The sequence below is a fragment of the Vanellus vanellus genome (assembly GCF_965231255.1).
Source record: "Vanellus vanellus genome assembly, chromosome: 1".
Lineage (NCBI taxonomy): Eukaryota > Metazoa > Chordata > Aves > Charadriiformes > Charadriidae > Vanellus > Vanellus vanellus.
In genome coordinates, this window is record NC_138905.1 from 30,253,215 (window position 1) to 30,272,429 (window position 19,215).

Here is a 19,215-nt window from a genome sequence, read left to right on the forward strand (position 1 = left end):
CAGACCTTAAAGCAAGAAGGCATAGCTGTTCTATGTTACTGCCCAGAGAAATGAAAATTCAATTTTTTTCCTCTGTGCTGTATAAAAGAAATTACAGAGTTAATCAGAATGAAAATGGAGTGTGTATTACACAAAGCATGCTTTCCTCCTGAAATGCTTTTCTACCACGTCTACACTGATCGATTAGTGAAGTCTGAATCTTGGTGAGGTCTTGGTACAAAGGGTATGGGGGAACCTCCCCCCACGCGCACACCCTTGTTTAAGTACTGTCACTCCATTCTGGTCATGTAACGCTACAAATAAGAGTTGGGGGGGTAAAGACAATAATTTTGTTCTTTCCATATATAATCCTCTCAAGTAGTATTAAATCCAGGTTGTTTATGTAGGAGCTTTTTCTGAGCTTACCTTTACTGGCAAGCCATTGTAGAGAGACTGTACTTTGGTAAGGAGTAAAGCTAGCTCAGGAATAAAAAGCTCCGAAGGTAGTAAAAAAGATGCTGGGAGATGTAGAGAGAAGTAGGAAGCACTCAGCCAGCTCTTGAAGGTGATGGTAGGAAAAATCATAGGAACCAGAAGGCCAAAGTTTACTGCAACTCAGAAAGTCACTCAACTACTTTGAACCCATTTCCAGTTGCTCATGTTGCTCACCTCTTTGCCATATTAAAAATGGCGAGTCTTAAGAAATAACTAATGTGAACAGTCCTTTTTTACTTTAATCTGTATGAAAAGTAATGTATTGTCCACAGTACTTCCTTCCATCCCAGAATGAGTTAACATTACAACTGCACCTGTTGTGAAGCTGGACATCAAAGTGGCTCCATCTTGCAAGATAAAAGCAGCTGTTACCTGCTATTTAACAGCTCCTCCCTTCAATAAATCAGTCCCCCCTTTGTTCTGTTTTTGAGTTGTTTTCTCTTCTTTTTCTGTCAAATTAAGCAGTCTGGCTTTTTATCCTTAATGGTAAATATCATAACCTTTTTCATATGGATTCTTCTCACGTGTTGGTTTGAATGTCTCTTAGGATTCAACCTATCATTCCTTCTTTAATATAGCTCAGCAAACTACATCTTCCTAGTAGATATGTGTATGCATGGATGTTATGGAAGATTTAAGGCATACCAGTGTTGCCACTCAGAACCAGATGTATAGCTTTGTTCTGCTCTTCTGACAACAGCATAAGGCTTTTGAATTTTTTCCCTTCCCATCCTTGATAAATAATGGAGTAATTGAAAACTGTAAAGTAGGAGATCAGCACCTGAAGTGATTAATTTCAGAGATAAAGTGACTTTCCTTATGGTCAAATAACTGTGCTCTTTTTCTATCTGCTTCCAAGAGAAAATGTCACTTATCGGTACAACACCTAGTTGAATAATAGGTGTATTTTTAAGGGGGCTAGTAATCAAAAGCTGCAGTCCATTTAATAAAGTTCTTAAAATAAAGAAGTGTGGCATATATTAAAAATGTACTCATTTCCCTGGTTATGTACACTTCTTTACCGGTTCCTGATCTTTAACTATTCAAATTTTGTTTTTCTACATATGTACCAATGCATTGGAGAGCTGTGGATTTAAGATGTGCTTGGAGATTACCTGCAGTGGCAAAGTACTTCCTTTGCTTTTAGTGTTACCTTGACTGAAGATCATTAGGAAATGCAGCTGAAGGGTGATTATTAATGAATTCTGCAAGACTACAGTTCTAATGAATTCGTAGGATCACTGGATCAGTGATTGTTGCAGTTACATTCTCACTGAGGAATCTGACTTAAGAGTTAGAGTGCTGAAAAAGTAGGCATCTGAATCAGTGGTCTGTGCTCTCTGTATACATTCAGTGACCAAATCTAAGTGCTTCTAAAGAGCTTCAGAATTATTTCAAGCACCTAACTAGGAACCTGCCCCTACTGATAACTGGCAGCCTGAGAATTGCTACTAAGCAATTCATTGCACCTGTGTTCTGAGAGGCAGCAAAACCTGACAAACAACAGGAAGTGAAGACACAAGTGAGCATCTGAATTCCTGCTACTATTAAGGTTTCAAAGTACATTTGCTTTGAACTTAGACTACAAGGTTCCTTGAATGTGACACACCTGTCAGAGTGAATTTGCCCTCTATCAGATGCCTTAGATCTGTTGTCCTGTAGCGTGGAAGAGAGTTTCTGGCTTCTGATCAGCATAGAATCTGGAGTTGTAGCTTTCCAGAAGTGTGCCCCAATGCTGCAGTAATCTGAAGTTGTGTCCCCCTTCACCCAGTCAAAAATAATGCTGCAGCCAAGAAGGCAGGTTTTGTAAGAGAGGAAGACAGAATACATCACAGTGATTTTTCACTTTACTGTAGGTGAAGTGGGCTCTCCTGGAAATTAGATGGTTCTGGGTTGCGCTGCTTAATTTTAATCTGTACAAGTATCTGATCGAATACTTTAAATGGAAAATGTTAAGGTTTCTAGAGGCTGTCACTCTTCTTTATGGGAAGTTTTTTCTGCACTATAAAGTCATGTTCCTTCTTGTTGCATTTCTTGTGGTCCCAGATGTCTTCATCATTGGACTCTTATGTAAAACATAGGCATATATATAGACATACATTTTTGTGTCTGAATGATAAAGAATCTGCCATTAGGGTCTCCATTTGCTAGACAAGGATACATGCCAGTCTGAGAAATCTCATACTAGCCTTACATGGAAAAAGACACTACTTGACTTTAGCCCATGTTTGTGATTTATGGCCACAAGGATCTGAATGGTCTCTCTGCAGTATTCAAATTCCTGTTGTACAGATTACATTGTGATTAGCATCTAAACTGGGAAAAAAAATGTTGCTATCATCTTCCTTCTGAAATCTCACTCAGTACTGACTGACTTAGAGAGTATCCTGGTAATGTATGAGGTTTTAACTTAAAGATAATTGTTGCACTATTTGCTTTGGTGGTGCTGGTATTTTGACAGAAGTATCCCCTGGCTATCTTCTATTCCATGTAGAAGCAAAATCCTTAAACTTGGCATTATTATTCTGCTGAATGCAACAAGAAGTCTTCTCTTGCTTCTCCAACATCCTCTCTGTGGAGACCACTGGGAGTTTGCGAGGAGCACAGAAAGTCCAGATCTCTTTATTGCTGCATAAAATTTTGGGTTTTTTTTCCCCTGCAGTATTCCTTACTGCTTTGTTGTTGTAACGAGTACAACCGTGGCTTTGTTGGACTCCGTTCGCCCTGCAGATCTGTTTCTGAAAGTTTTTGCAGTTACCTGTCTCTCTAGGGCTGAATCTTTCCCAGAAACATGACAAATGATATTTTGGAGATGCCAGTTGGAATTGGCTGCAGAAACTTGAAGAAAAAAACAACATTTACTTGCTGGAAGTTACCATTCTCCTGCCTGTGAATTCCCTGTGAAAGCTACGAGTTCACCTTTGTTTGCCTCTGTTAATAGACTTTGGGTATTCTAAGGTCTTACAAATCATGATGGAAATTTTTAGATGCAGCCCTGTAAATGTTCCAATAAAAAGAGTTCAAACTGTTGAGTGGTAGTGGTGCTGTATTTTTTTTTTTTTTTGATATGTGGATGCACTCATCAAGTTGTGCTTTAAAGAACAGGCAGATGTAGTCTGTACTAGTGGACTTGCTGGAGTTAGACAATTCTGTTCATTTACAGATCTGTTGCAATTGCAAAAAAAAAAGAATAAATAGCAGGGCCCTTCAAATTCAGAGTGGAAGGAAAATAAAAACTGAAAGAACGATCTCTTTGATTGCAGGATGTATTCAACAGCTGATTCCATGATATTAGTGGTAACTGAGTGCAACATTCAAATTCTAATTCTTTTAAGAGGTACAGCGTATCAAGTTAGGTAAACTAAGTGCCAGGATGAGGCAAAACCTTTAAACGATGATGAGATAGCTGACCGCCAGTACTTCTCTACAGGTGCATTGATCTTATCTGATGCTACATGATATACATACATATATATATATATACTGGTAACTGCCTTAGGCATGAAGAAAATGCCTACAGTTGTAAACTTGAAGACCACAAATGTTCCTCTAGGCATTGGTCACAGAAACTATGCTTTGGAAGATAAGAGTGCTTTCAGAGCCAAGGCAGCAGTCACTATCTATAAAAGATGCCAGGCATCATCTTTTTTTCCCTTTCTTTTTTTTAAGCTATGTATTTAACTTAAAGAAAAGAGCAATGATGCCTTTATCTTCATAAAGGCATTTCAGGTTGGTTTTGCAGTTGGTCACAGATGATGTCAGAGCTTCCCAAGAAAAGGTAAATCTCATCTGCCAGCCTCTAGTGTATCTTCTGCTGTGCTATAATGGGAACTTCCACCCGACAGTACAAGAATGTCCTCTCTTCATTTCTTCAGTCTGCTATTTTCTTTCTAAAGGCCCACTCTTCCAGGTTTTTTTTACCCCAGGAAATTTTGGAATCTGGTTGAGAAGATGATGGGCCAGTTACTCAGTGTGGTGGGTTTTGTTTTCATTTTTCATGACATTTTGGATATGCATCTCTCCAGCATTCTGGAACTAAAGTATCAAAGTGTCCTCAGCAGTCTGTCAACCTCTTTCTGTCAGTCCAAGCAGTAAGTCATGATTTCTCAATTTAATCCCCTCCCTTTCTTTCCTAATTGTTCAGCTTTTGTTGTTTGGTAGCATAGCTAAGTACTTAGCATTACAGCCACTGGCTGCCTTATCTATAATTTAACATTGGATAGTAGGGTCATCACACAGTGGCAGATAAGGAAATAGATTTTTGGTTTACTAAAATATTCTTCAGAATTCTTATGGTATAAATCTTCATTTTTGAGTACTTCAGAAATACTCTGATTAGGACTCTTTCTTAAACCAGATGACTATTTTTGACTATTTCTCATTAAAAAGCTTTTGGATGCTCCAAAAGAAAACTGATTGCATGGCATGGAATAGACTTCTTGTTTTTCAAGTAGTTTTGAGGGAATACTGCAATTCTATTAGATGTTTAGAACAACTTCCCTACAACTTTGCATGGGCTGTTCTAAATCTTTCACAGCATCCATTGAAACAGAATTGGAGTGAACCTCCAGCATTTTAAAAAAACATTACCTAACATAAAGCAAATAAAATATTTTAAAATTTTTGCAGGGAATAAGTAAATGCTTTCATTTTTAGATACTTTTTGTTTACCTTGTAAAACCATTATGTGTTCTCTTGTCTTTATTAAATTATTGTACTCGACTTCAGGTGCCCTTTAAAATGGGACTGACAAGTAAGTAGGTCATAGAGTGTTGCCAGTTTCTCTTTTAAAACTCCTGAAATTTTAACTCTGGTGACTTGTGTGACTTCAACACCATTGAATACCACAAAAAGGTAAGTGAGAAACACAAAGCAATAGAGAAAGATTGTCTAGTGGGCGCACAAGTTTCCATTTTAGTTTCTTACTACAAGTACACAAGTTAGTAGTATTACAGCTGCTCTGAACATAAACTGTTCTGCTTGAGGACCATCTGCTTTATTGATGGAGCTTGATTCTTTAGGTATTTCAGCAATTCAAGTAAGGGATTCGTTTCTATTAAGTCACTACTGCGGTGTTCTGTGAGAATTTTTTTGCGTTAGTTATATTCTGAATTACAATTTCAGATAGCTTCAAAAATAATATTTGATAAAGCTGAACTGTTGTTGCTTCTTAGATTGCTCCACTCCTTGGGGAAGATCAGATTACTTGATGTTGGTAGCTGCTTTAATCCATTTCTGAAGTTTGAAGAATTTCTGACAGTTGGCATAGATATTGTTCCAGCTGTTGAGGTATGTAATGTTTGCTGAATTTAATATAAATTTCATTCTCAGATATTTTAGAATGCTTCAAAATGACTATAAAAAAAAAGTATGTGTAATACTTAAGTGTGTATCCTAAATATCTGGTTTAATAGGAACTGTTGTCATGCAATATTCTTTCCCGTGAACAGGCTCTAAACTGTAGTTGTGTTTTGTTTTAAACATCTAATTCTTTCCACCAATTATGCCTTTATAATGCGGTTTTGAATTTTAAAATTTGAAAATGTCAGTAGCCATCTTTTAGTGGCATTTCAGATGAGTCGTTGCATCTTAAAAGGCATAAATAAAAACTGAGTAGGCTTATGCTCAGGCATGAACCTCTCAGAAGCTGCATTCATTGACAGGAGGAAATGATCAGTGACTGTACTTGGTGAGTTTTTTGGGGAATTTTAGTAACCAGAAGTGCACTGTAAGGGGGATTTTCTGTTTATTGCTAGAAATATAATTGAACTTCTGTAATCCTGAGGACAAATTTACTAGCACTTTTAGGGTAAATTGCTTCAGTTTCTCTAGGTAGTAAGGTTCTCATATTATTACAGAAGAATTAATGGGTTTGTTCTTTCTGTCTTTTGCTCTTAACCCAACTTTTGTCAGTCTTTATAGCATTTATCAACCAAGCAAAATGACGAAGTGGAATGAAAATTAAAAGATACAGAAAGGAATGCATTTCTGACAGAAAACAGAAAAACCTTTGACCATACACCTCTTGACCACTTAGAGTTTAAAATCAGGCTCTGTTAAAATCAGTGGCCTCTGTAGAACTGGAGAGGTGAGAAGAAGTGTACAAGTACAATAATACAGTTAACTTGAAAGTAATGTTCTTATTTGCTGCAGAGTAGTTTACATGCTAAATGCATGGTATTTTGTTGTGGTCACCAGGTTTAGTTCACCAACAACTAATTTATATTTTTGCATATATGCTTAGAGATGGTGAAAGATATCTGAGTCTGGTTGAATTGCTTTTTAAAGATGTTAGTTTCATCTAAAACACAAAGAAACTTTGAGTGGACTACATCTTGCCGAATTTGAAGAATAGACATCAGTTGCCCAAATATGATTGTTTTCTACCACTTAAGAGGCTGTTAGGACATCTGCATAGGGCTGTTGGACGTGACACAGGATCTAAAGGAGACACATGCCACTGAGCAGCAGCCTGTGGCATCTAAAATGCTAATACATGTCAAGTAAATTTCTAGCTAAGATACATAGATCATGGATGTCTACATCTGAGGTTCTATATTGCAATTACAGTCAGTGGAGATCTATTAAAAAATAGCCAGTGAAACCTAAATGTCTGCTGTTACATGGTGAGGTGAACTATGTGTTGACCTCATGGGCTGTATTGACTGGCTCTCCAGTGACTGTAATGGGAGCCTAGGCACCTGAAGTTACATGAGCTGAATTTCATAGAATCATAGAGTGGTTTAGGTTGGAAAGGACTTTGAAGATCATCGAGTTCCAACCCCCCTGACATAGCCAGGGACACCTCCCACTAGACCAGGTTGCCCAAGGCCACGTCCAGCCTGGCCTTGAACACCTCCAGGGATGGGGCCTCAACCTCTCTGGGCAACCTGTTCCAGTGCCTCACCACCCTCACAGTGAAAAACTTCTTCCTAATGTTCAGTTTGAACCTGCCCTCTTCTAGTTTAAAGCCATTCCCCCTTGTCCTATCGCTACATGCCCTAGTAAAAAGTCCTTGCTCAGCTCTCCTGTAGGCCCCCTTTAGGTACTGGAAGGCTGCAATAATGTCTCCCTGGAGCCTTCTCTTCTCCAGGCTGAACAGCCCCAACTCTTTCAGCCTCTCCTCATAGGAGAGGTGCTCTAGCCATCGGGTCATCCTCGTGGCTCTCCTCTGGACACACTCCAGCTGGTCCTTGTCCTTCTTATGTTGGGAACTCCAGAGCTGGATGCAGTACTCCAGGTAGGGTCTCACGAGAGTGGAGTAGAGGGGCAGAATCACCTTTGACCTGCTGGCCACACTTCTTCTGATGCAGCCCAGGATACAGTTGGCCTTCTGGGCTGCGATCGCACATTGCTGGCTCATGTTGAGCTTCTCGTCAATCAGCACCCCCAGGTCCTTCTCCTCAGGGCTGCTCTCCTGCCATTCCCCTCCGAGCCTATATTTGTGCTTGGGATTGACCCGACCCAGATGCAGGACCTTGCACTTGGCCTTGTTGAATTGCATGAGGTTGGCTCGGGCCCACCTCTTCAGCCTGTCCAGGTCCCTCTGAATGGCATCCCTCCCCTCCAGCACGTCTACCTCACCAGACAGCTTGGTATCATCAGCAAACTTGCTGAGGGTGCACTCAACCCCACTGTCCACGTTGCCGACAAAGATGTTGAACAGTACAGGTCCCAGTACCGACCCCTGAGGAATGCCACTTGTCACTGCTCTCCACTTGGACATCGAGCCATTGACCGCAACTCTTTGAGTGCGACCGTCCAGCCAGTTCTTTATCCACCGAGTGGTCTATTTGTTGAATCCATGTCTCTTCAATTTAGAGACCAGGATATTGTGTGGGACAGTGTCAAACGCTTTGCACAAATCCAAGTAGATGACATCAGTTGGTCTTCCCTTGTCCACTTCCACTGTAACCTCTTTGTAGAAGGCCATCAAATTTGTCAGGCATGACTAGCCCTTGGTGAAGCTATGTTGGCTGTCACCAATCACCTCCTTTTTTTCTACGTGCCTCAGCAGTTTCCAGGAGGATCTGCTCCATGATCTTGCCAGGCACAGAGGTGAGACTGACTGGCCTGTAGTTCCCTGGGTCTTCCTTGTTTCCTGTTTTGAAAATAGGGGTTATGTTTCCCCTTTTCCAGTCAGCAGGAACCTCGCCAGACCGCCATGACTTCTCAAATATGAAGAATTCAACCATTAAGTTTTGGGTATGCATAGTTGATTTTTTGCTATCTAGTCTATCCTCTTGTTTCCATAAGAAAATTACTTTTGTTCTCATGAAAATCAATTTAAATGTACAGTGACCAAAACCATTACTGGAAGAGTTCCAGAATCATTACTTCTATGGATGTAATGGAGGAATGTGAGTAATCCATGCCAGACAACAGGAGAGGGAGTAGTCAGGTAGCTGCAATTTCTGTGTACTAACCAGTTCTTCAGGCTCTCTCCCAGTACAAGGGAATGATAAGATAATTGATTTCTTGTCATCTGACATAGTTAGTATCATAGCTTGATGATGGGAATTCCTCAAAGTGCTACTGTGAGGCCTGTCTCGGGCTCACCAGCTTCTCTTACTTCCATTCTCTTGGATACTTGGTGTGTTCAGGGCACCTTGAAACCTAGCTAGCAAGTGTTCGTGGAGTGACGTGGAGTACAGTTTGTGCACTCAAAGCCATCTGCTAGAATAAGTTTAGGCCCACCTCCAAACCAGAATAAATAAGCCCTGATGTATTCAAGATGACTCTACTTTGAGCTGCATCAGCACCATAACCTCCTGAATAAATTTATCTTTAGGCCAGCAGTTGCTTGGTCTGATTTAAGATTTCAGAATAACAACCAGAGGGTTCTTATGGTAGTTAATGTCATCTTCTGACCTGAAAAACTGATCTGATAATTTAGTGGTAGACGCTGACAAAAGAAGTGGTAAAATCTTCTGATTTAGTAGATCTTTTAGGTAAGATACCAAAATACTTTTTGAAACACATGGAAGCACAGAAACTTCTGAAGAAGTCAGTTTCTTCAGTAATGTTAGAGAGGATTAAATAATTCCTTCTTTAATAAAAATAGTTTGATCCACTTTCTGCATATAGAAATGCTTTGGTTATAGACTTAAGTTGTTGAGTAAAATACTTAATTTAGGAATAAGAAGGATGCGATTGTGGAAAAACTAGAAGAGGAACTGAAATGTTAGTGATATAATAAAAGAATTAATGTCTTCAGAATGCTGAGAATCTCTGTTTCATATAGAGAGATTGTTAACTGTAGAGATACAAATATGGAAATATATTTCCATTAAAAAGTTTTGTGTTTTGAGGCAGGGGGGACCGCACCAAGAAAAAATTAGTATTCTCTTTAGCTAGGCATTGTTCGCTCATTTACAGTATCCTGGTGTAAGGTACACCAAGGGAAACATGCAGTATTAAAGAAACACGCAGGAAAGACGTGGACCTGTTGCAGCGGGTCCAGAGGAGGGCCACAAAAATGATCAGAGGGCTGGAGCACTTCTCCTGTGAGGACAGCCTGATAGAGTTGGGGTTGTTCAGCCTGGAGAAGGGAAGGCTTTGGGGACACCTTATTGTGGCCTTCCAGTACTTAAAGGGGGGCTATAGGAAAGATGGGGAAAGACATTTGAGCAGGGCCTGTTAGGATAGGACAAGGGGTAATGGTTAAAACTGAAAGAGGGAACATAAAAGGAAAAGAACTTTTACAGTGAGGGTGGTGAGACACTGGCACACACTGCCTAGAGAGGTGGTAGATGCCCCATCCCTGGAAACATTTAAGGTGGGGTTGGACGGGGCTGTGAGCAGCCTGATCTAGTTGAAGATGTCCCTGCTCATTGAAGGGCGGTTGGAGTAGATGACCATTAAAGGTCCCTTCCAACCCAAACTACACTATCATTCTATGAAACTAGGAGGAGGGAAACTGAGACTGGGATAAGCAGAACAGGTTTCTTTTTGAGCCAGTATTTTTGCTGCCCCTTTCTTCAAATCATTCTGCTTATAACACAGATATTCCAGAGTATAATTAGCTGTGGTTATTTTTTTAGAGAAGTTTAATTTGTCTACATAACAAAAAAAATAAATTAAAAAAAAAAAAAAAAGATGGCAAAATTGGAATGAAGGGAGAATCTCCACTTTGGGAATCCAAATACAACTACGTACTGCTGGGAAACATGCTGAACATGCAGCAGATGTTGTATTGGAGTAAATATAGTCTGAGACCAAAAAATAAAGATGCTGGAAGGGTACTGGAATGAAAAATTAGAATATACAAGTAGGATTGTGATCTTAAATGTCAGTGGATGCACTAAAATATAACTGCTGTTTCAGTGTCTAGAAGGACTTTAACATCAGTTCAAGGCTTGTATATCTAGTTTAGTAGCAATCTCCAGTTTAGCAGCATTTTTGTCCTAAAACTGCTTGCAGAGTTCAGATTCCACTCAAAACATACTTTAGTCCTGAAATTGTCTTTAATATTATTTCTACATAACTGTTTTATGAGTATTTTTCCACTACTGAGAAATACATGCAGTCTAAATCATTTTTTCAACTGTGTATGTATAGCCTCTAACTTCTTAAGTCTTGCTTCTAAGTTACCATGGCTCTCTGAACAATTATTCTTCAAAGCACTTCTTTATTTTAAAACCTATTAGAGGATATCATGAAATTACTATTGTTAATTTCCTGTTCTAAATATTACAAGGAAGCAGAGTATAGTCCTGCAGGTTTAATTTCTTGATTATAGCCACGTAATGCAAAGCTCTTTTTTTGATTTTTTTTTTTTTTTTTTTTTTTTTTTTTGCATGTTGGAGGCCAAGATTAAAACTACTGAAAAATAAATCACAGATTTTTTTGAACATTGATTACTATTTCCCATTTACTGCATACTCTCGAAAGAGAATGTGATTTTATTTAAACAGAAATAACCTTCTCTTCTACTTGGAAACAATTGTGCATATCAGTTGCTTTATGAATACCTTTACAATACTGTTCTAGTGATTTTTTTTTTAATATTGTTTTCTGAAACACACTATAAATATTTTTGCAGTATGAAAATGCAACAGATCTAACTCCACCTTTCAGATGTGCTCCACAGAATGTTTTGTGTCTGCTTTCATGTTCACTTACCTGTTTAGAGTGTCTGTTGTTCACTGCACATTCTTTAGGCATTAATAACAATTTTTGTTGCTATCCTGTCAAAACGTTGTGTCTTAACACCTTGTTTGTGAAAGAAGTCAGTCCCAGGTTTTGATTAATATAAAGTGTCAAAACTTAAATATAGTCAATAGTATACAGTTACACTTCTTTTTTGAATGCTCTGTGATTAAGGGAAGTTAAGAACTTATTCTTCTGTATATTGTATTGTGGTGTCATTTCCCGTCTTTGACAGTTTGAGTGCACAGATGATCAAGAGATGAATTTACAGCCCTTACCTTACTTTGATAATGTAATGCGTGTTCCCACACTTTGTATTTGCAGCGAGGTTAAAACACAGCCCTGCATCACTGCTGCAAAGCAGTTAGTGTAATGTATCTTTCCCATGTATGTTGCTTTGTCATAGCTTCTTTGTTTCTGTACCAATAAAGAATGACACTTTTTTTTCCAAGTGACCAAACTACTAAGTTTCATGGATTCTTTTAAAAGAACTAGTGGAAATACTGAGGTATCAAATTCATTTTCTAATTACTGATTTCAGGTTTATAAAAACCTATAAAAGGCTTCCAGCGTCCAGAGAAACAAAAGCAATATAGGCTTATCTGTATTCTTCTTCAATCATTTGTGAGATAGTTGATATGATACTTTGTTCTGTTTAGGTTAAATTTCTATTTTATTTTCTTAATTAACAATCCTCAGCTATCAAATCTCTAGTAAATTACTACACATCTAAAATTTTGCTTCACAATTGTGAAAGCTAACAATATGCATTAAACAGTTATTTTAGATTATTTGATTTAATAGCAAGAGGAATGTTCAGCAAGCTTGACACTTCCTTGAGGGAATGGAGAAGTTATCATTGATTTTTCTGTGGATTTGGATTGTACTTGCTCTTTAAACTAACCTTGGTGTTTGTTTGGTTTTCTGGTTTTCTTATTCCACCAGAGCGTATACAAATGTGACTTCTTAAATCTTCAAATTCAGCAACCTCTCCAACTGGCACAAGATGCTATAGATGCCTTTCTTAAGCAACTGAAAAATCCCATTGATTCTCTACCTGGAGAACTCTTCCATGTCGTCGTTTTCTCGCTCCTTCTTTCTTACTTTCCATCACCCTATCAACGATGGATATGCTGCAAGAAGGCACATGAACTTCTCGTATTAAATGGCTTATTGCTTGTAATAACTCCGGATTCTTCCCATCAGAATCGCCGGGCTATGATGATGAAAAGCTGGAAAATTGCCATAGAGTCCTTGGGTTTTAAACGCTTCAAGTATTCCAAGTTCTCTCACATGCACCTGATGGCATTTAGGAAAACTTCCCTGCAAACAACAAGTGACTTAGTTAGCAGGAACTACCCGGGAATGTTGTATATCCCACAGGATTTCAACAGTATAGAAGATGAAGAGTATTCCAACACTTCTTGCTATGTTCGATCTGATACAGAAGATGAACAGCTAGCTTATGGTTTTATGGAGCTACCTGACGCTCCTTATGACTCAGACTCTGGAGAAAGCCAGTCTAGTTCAATTCCTTTTTATGAGCTAGAAGATCCTATATTGCTCCTAAGTTAATGTAGCCGTTGAAATGCCCTTTCAGTCAAGCCTCTTGCTTAACTAATTTTGCTATACTAACATGGGCTCAACATACAAAAATGGTTTGCATAAAGAAAATGCAAAGGTTTACAGAGTTTGCTATTTTTTTCTACTTTTGAATTTTAAAATTTATTCTTGTATGAAAGTGAAAAAATACAAGTTTTATGCAAATGACTTATGTCATAGCATAAATTGCTGTTACTTTCTTTAAATTTGTATCACTAATTTTTTTTCCAGAAAGGTACCATTCTTTTCTTTAGTGCTGTGAAGTGTGAATTCTATTTAATTTGCTAAATGTTGTTTCAATATTTTAACTCAATGTGGTTGAGCTTAAGGCACTGGAGCTGGTGGGCTTCTGAGAAGTATATGTAGGAAGAAATAATTTGCACTTTAATTAAATGTGCAGATAGGTTAAGACACTTGGTTACACGTGTCCCTTCTTAATTATGGAACAAAACTCTTTTCCAAAACTTGTTTCACTTTGGTTAAACTTGGGCTGGAAAAACTGTAATGCTTGCACATTTTATTTTGTGTTTATTGCAGCCCTCTAGAGATAACACCAAATCGAGATAACACCACAACACTGGAATATATTCATCCATAGTTATACATACTGTATGATTTCATTGCATAAAGAGTAGTTAGACATGAGAGTTCTGAAGAGGTTATTCCGCACCCCACCCCACCCGCCCCTGGGGAGTATGGTACGTCTGGACAATTATGTTTCAATTCAAAGCTGGAACATGGGTTTGCTATTTTATGAGTGTACAAGCACTAACATATATCAGTATTTCCCTAATGATGGTGTTCTGTATTATCTTCAAAGTGCTTGTTGGGGGACAGGATGGGGTTTGTCATGTTTTAAAGTAAATTATTTATGCATTTTAAAAACAAACAACATTTTCTTTAATTGTCCTTATTTGTAGACCTCCCAAGTTATAGGTTAACTACAGACTGATTTTGTAAAAAGGAACATAATTATAGATGTTTTTCAAGGATACACATATTTGCACAAAGCTGTGTATTCAGACCACACAAGTGAAGTTAACATACACTATTTATTTGCTTATTTGGACCCAAAAATCTTCTGTGTGGTTAAATAAAAACTCCATAGCTGTCTGAAAACTGATCTGCACTGTTAGGAAATGGAACAGAAGTGGTTTACGTCTATTTAGTTTTTTAACTTGTGTAATAAATTTGTGAGTTTTTGCAGAAAAAAACAATTCAGTGGTAAAAATAGAGGATTCGGTATTAGTTTAGCTTAGATTCCCTTCTATTTAAAAATAATGGCCAGAATTTTTGGATTTGAATATTAGGCTGTTAAATCTATATGTAAGTGCCTAATAAATGATTTGAACAAGGTGCCACATCAGAGTTTTAAGAGTGACTTCAGCAAAATGGTAGAAAATACGAGTTTCAGAGGTGGTTGTAATGAAATACACCTTACACCATATTAACCTACCATTTGTATTTATAATACAGAAGTTAACCAGATAAAGTGAAGTTGTAGTGTGGATTTTACAGTGGTTGCTACAAAAATGAAACTTACTCCTTCCATTGAAGTTTTGCACTGAAAGTGTCACAGTTTGACCTACCTGTTTTTCTTTTATACTGTTTCCTACAAAGAGTTATCCTGCATTGGTCCATCTTACACTCTAAACGTGATCTGGACTGCAATGCTTTACTCTTTAATGTAAGCTTTTTGTGTCTCTCTCCTGAAATATTAAGCATCCCATAATACCAGATTCAAATTTTTTATTCAATCTGAATGATATAGTTATAACAAACCAAACAATTATATCCTGATGTGGGGGGAAAAAAAAAGTTTAGACATACAAGTATCATGGTTGACTCTTTAACTTATTTTCTTTTTTACAGAAAATACTTGTCTAATGAAATACACAATGGCTTCAAAATCAGTTATAGGTCAGTATTTGCATCTAATGCTTTACCACTTCACTTTCACTAAAAAGTTTGTCAGTCAAAGCCTTTCTTCTTCCCAGTTAACCACTGACTCCAGCAGTGCTCATGTTAAAGCTACGATACTGGTGCTATAAATTCAGCTGCTTATGGAAACTTAATCTGTGCATACTTCAAAGTGTACCTACCATTTTAACTGATACCCCTTCTAAAAAGTTGTATTCCAGCTAACATATGTGTTGGCATTGGTTAATGTAAATTGGCTTGTGATTCATACAAAAAAGCAATTCAGACCAAGATTTATCCCCCCAAAACAGTTTAAAATATTAACATTTAAAGTTTAAGCCTTTTTGGCAGGTTAGTGACACCATTGTATTTGTGGTTTAGGGACCTGAAATTCATAACAGCTTGGTTTTCTTGCTGCTCATTCTAAATACCTGAAGTGTTCTTTTTTTTTTTTTTTTTTTTTTTTTACAAGGGACAGTAGATTGTGGTGAAGGAGGAAAGTGGGATTTACATAAATACTTATACCTCTCTGAACAATAAAGTGGTGATATCAGTTGTTGGATATTTGGCTTTGGTGCAAGAAGAATGTTTCTAGGTTATGAAATATTTGAAAATTATGACTGTGCAAGAGATCCCTCGTTCTTAAGGTGCTGGAGAGGAAAAGGAAAAAAATGTGTATTTGCATTTCTGTTGTCTTTATGTCACTACTTTTTGTGAACAAAGCACATTTATTAAAAAAAAAAAAACTGAAAACCTTTTTAAAAATTGTTTCTTTTGTGTGGAGATGTCTTTTTTTCTTCCTATGCAATTGGTTTATGCTGAAATCCAGTGGAACCAATGCATAGTTATTTTCCTTATTGTCAAGAAAACAGTTGTGTTGGGTTTATGTTATAAACAACTGAATTATAGTAAAGATGTTAAATTTAGTACTTCAATTTCAGCTTCTACATCTCAGTTGTGGTCTTTGCTTTACAGAAGGGTTTTGGGAATTATTCCAGTTGATCCTGTATCATGTTTCTTTGCCCGCTCACTTAAGATGTGACCACGTTCTAACGCAGTGCCTCTCTTCTCTCCCTAGATGTTCTTAATTTTTCCTCTATCTCCCTGAAATATCTTTGCAGCACCTGTGGTGCTTTGGCCTTTTGAGGTCATTACTGTATTTTTCTGTACGGTGATTTTGAGTACTGGAGGTGTTGGGAAAGGATGGCAATGGGAAAAGAAACCGAAAAAACTGAAAATGCAAGGCTTCTACTCAGATCCAGATGCTAAGAAAATTAGATTTCAGCAGAACTGAAGTGTGTCCCTAGCACTGCAGAGCCAGCTGGTATATTCTGGTCTCTTACTTGACAGTGAAGATCAGAAAACATGATTTCACAGCTGTTCTCAGTATTGCTTCCTGCAGAATCATTCTGCTTCAGGGAAGACTTGCTGACTTGCCTTTAAAGGGTGATCATTCTAAGTATTTTTAATCATATTTCCATGAATCAGCAGCATATCTGATTCCTTGCAGTTAAGATATGTATATATTTAGGTTTTCTGCTCCTTTTTCCTTGTTTCCTTGATTTTCCTCAATTCATTGGTTTGTACCTGTAGAATAGCAGGAAGGTTTCCTTTTTAGAAGGGTTGCATTTCACAAACTTGCACAGAAGCTTTGTTGGTTTTATACATTTTAAATAAAATATTCTCCAAAAAGTTCAACCAATAGTTGCTTGAAGAGTATCCCTAAATCATGATTGGACAGATACAGTACCAACTCAGTGTTGTCCATGATGCTGGTAAAGCATCTGAAGCAGGTGACATTTACTAAGCAACTGAGATTTCTGATGTTAAAGGAAAACCTCTTGATTGCTTCCCCCCCTCTTCCCCCCCCCCTCCCCAAAAAAGTAACTTTTAGGCCTGTTAGCAAGTTTTATTTAAAATTTGAAAAAGGGTAAGGATTTTGGAGATGACTGAGGTTCTTGTTTATCAGTTGCCTGAATGGTTGAGGCAGGAAAGACAGACTGTTAGAGACTATCCAGCTGCCACCAGTCAGCACTAGTGCTTCTTGACTGAGGGGCCGAAGGGGCTGGTTGTGATGAAGGGATTACAGGAACAAAGGATGTAAATCCGCAGCACGCTAGCCCTCTTGCAGTTCAAAGAGCCCCTGTGCAGCAGCTGTCTAAACTTCATTCAAACTTGAACTGCCCTTGTTTTGCCTAAGCAATGGAGCTATTAAATAGATCCAGAAACTTCCCGTTCTTGCCCACATGTCTGCAAGGGGCCAGTTCAAAACACACATTGCCAACACGAAGTGTTGTGAAACACTGGTGGTCAAGGAAGCATACCTCCTGCAAAATGCGAGGGTGGTGAAAGCTTTTGTTTGGGAAGCAGGAGTCTGGGACCAGCGTCCTCTCCTGCTCGCAAATGATGGGAAAGGCTGAAGAGGTGTCAGTCTGTCTTGTGGTCCTGATGCCCTCTTCTGTGTCCTCAACACCAGCTGACAGCATTTAGAAGTTTGGGTTAGGTTTTGTGATTGTTTTTTTTTCATTCTTCCCACCTATCGACCTTGCATTTTTTGTGTGTGGAGGGGAGAATGTGCTTTTGTAGAATCATAGAATAGTTTGGGTTGGAAGGGAACTTTAAAGGTCATTTAGTCCAACTGCCCACTGCAATGAGCAGTGACACCTTCAACATCAGGTTGCTCAGAGCCCCGTCCAACCTGACCTTGAATGTTTCCAGGGATGGGGCATCTACCACCTCTCTGGGCAACCTGTGCCAGTGCTTCACCACCCCCATTGCCAAAAATGTCTTCCTTATATCTAGTCTAAATCTACAGCTTTCCTGTAGGCCCCCTTTAGGTACTGAAAGGCTGCTGTAAGGTGTCCCCGGAGCCTTCTCCTCTCCAGGCTGAACAACCCCACCTCTCAGCCTCTCCTCACAGGAGAGGTGCTCCAGCCCTCGGATCATCTTTGTGGCCCTCCTCTAGACCCGTTCCGACAGGTCTGTCTTTCCTGTGCTGAGGGCTCCATCGCTGGACGCAGCGCTTCCCGGTGGGGTCTCACCAGCGCGGAGCAGAGCGGCAGAGCCGCCTCCCTCGCCCCGCGGGCCACCTTTCGCGCTCTCTGTCACCTAGATGCTGCTGAATTTCCCGAGAGCGAGTCCGCTGTGGGGCTAGAGGGTGCCGATGGGAACACGGGTACGACCCCACCGTGGCCCATCGCCGCAGGCACCGTCCCACCGGGCGCCTCGTCGTCCGGGCCCGGCCCGGCCCCAGCCGCCGCGCCGAGCTGTGCTCCGGCAGCGGCCGCGGCGGCGTTTGAGCCTCGGCGCGGCCCGTAGGCGGGGACGCCTCACTCAGCTTCAACATGGCGGCGGTGCCGCGCGGGGCGTGGGAAGTTTCCGGGACGCCTGTTGAGGTGAGTGCGGGGACGGGCTGCCTTCCCGCGGGCGAGGGGCACGGCGGGGGCCTGCGGGACTTGGGCCAGCCTTACCCCGGCGAGGCGGGGACGAGGGGAGCCTGGCGGACAGCCCCGAGGGGGACGCGGCCTGCCCGGGCCGCGGCGGGGCGGGAGCCGTCTGCCCAAGGCAGCTCCCCGGGGCGGCGGGTCGCGGTGAGCGGCGCGGCCCCGGCAGACCCACGGCAAACGCCGTCACTGAAGTACCGTGGCCGGGCCCGCCTGGCAGCCGGTGCTCCGGCTGGCTGCCCGCCGTTTGTCTGACACCGCACACCCGAAGTTTGGGCTCGGGATTCATGTCCGCAAACTAACAGAGCCGTGCACCTGAGGTTGAAGCCTATTGTATTAATGCGTTAGCTAAATATGACTGTTTGTTTGTTTTGTTTTGTTTTGTTGTTTGGTTTTTGGTTTGTTGTTTTTTTTTTTTTTTTTTTTTTAAGACTCATAGAGTTGCTTTTTTAGAAAGAAATGCGCTAAACTGGAAGAATAAAACTGAAGGAAAAGCGGGTCTAGTACTTCAGACAGGCCTCACATTAAATCAACTGCAGTTGAACTACCGAACCATCTTTGGGTTTTGCTTCTTTTTTCTACTTTCTTAGACAAATTAGGATAAAAGCTGCTTTGGGAATGCTGT

General features: G+C 39.8%; 1 protein-coding gene and 1 long non-coding RNA gene across 2 annotated transcripts in view; both read left to right on the forward strand.

Annotated features, from left to right (window-relative positions):
- The window catches only part of SAMTOR (S-adenosylmethionine sensor upstream of mTORC1), a gene marked incomplete at its 5' end in the record, with an annotated part of 37,921 nt that extends 24,659 nt beyond the window's left edge, over nt 1-13,262 (forward strand). The window contains 2 exons of the mRNA XM_082482686.1: nt 5,649-5,763; nt 12,571-13,262. Of these exons, the coding sequence (XP_082338812.1) occupies nt 5,649-5,763; nt 12,571-13,200 (745 nt within the window). The 3' untranslated portion in view covers nt 13,201-13,262. The remainder of the gene's footprint in view (nt 1-5,648; nt 5,764-12,570) is intronic.
- A 566-nt stretch (nt 13,263-13,828) lies between these two features.
- On the forward strand, nt 13,829-15,915 carry LOC309673047. The gene is made up of 2 exons (XR_014269283.1): nt 13,829-15,147; nt 15,626-15,915. It is a non-coding gene; the product is annotated as an uncharacterized lncRNA (long non-coding RNA).
- Nucleotides 15,916-19,215: the final 3,300 nt, after the last annotated feature.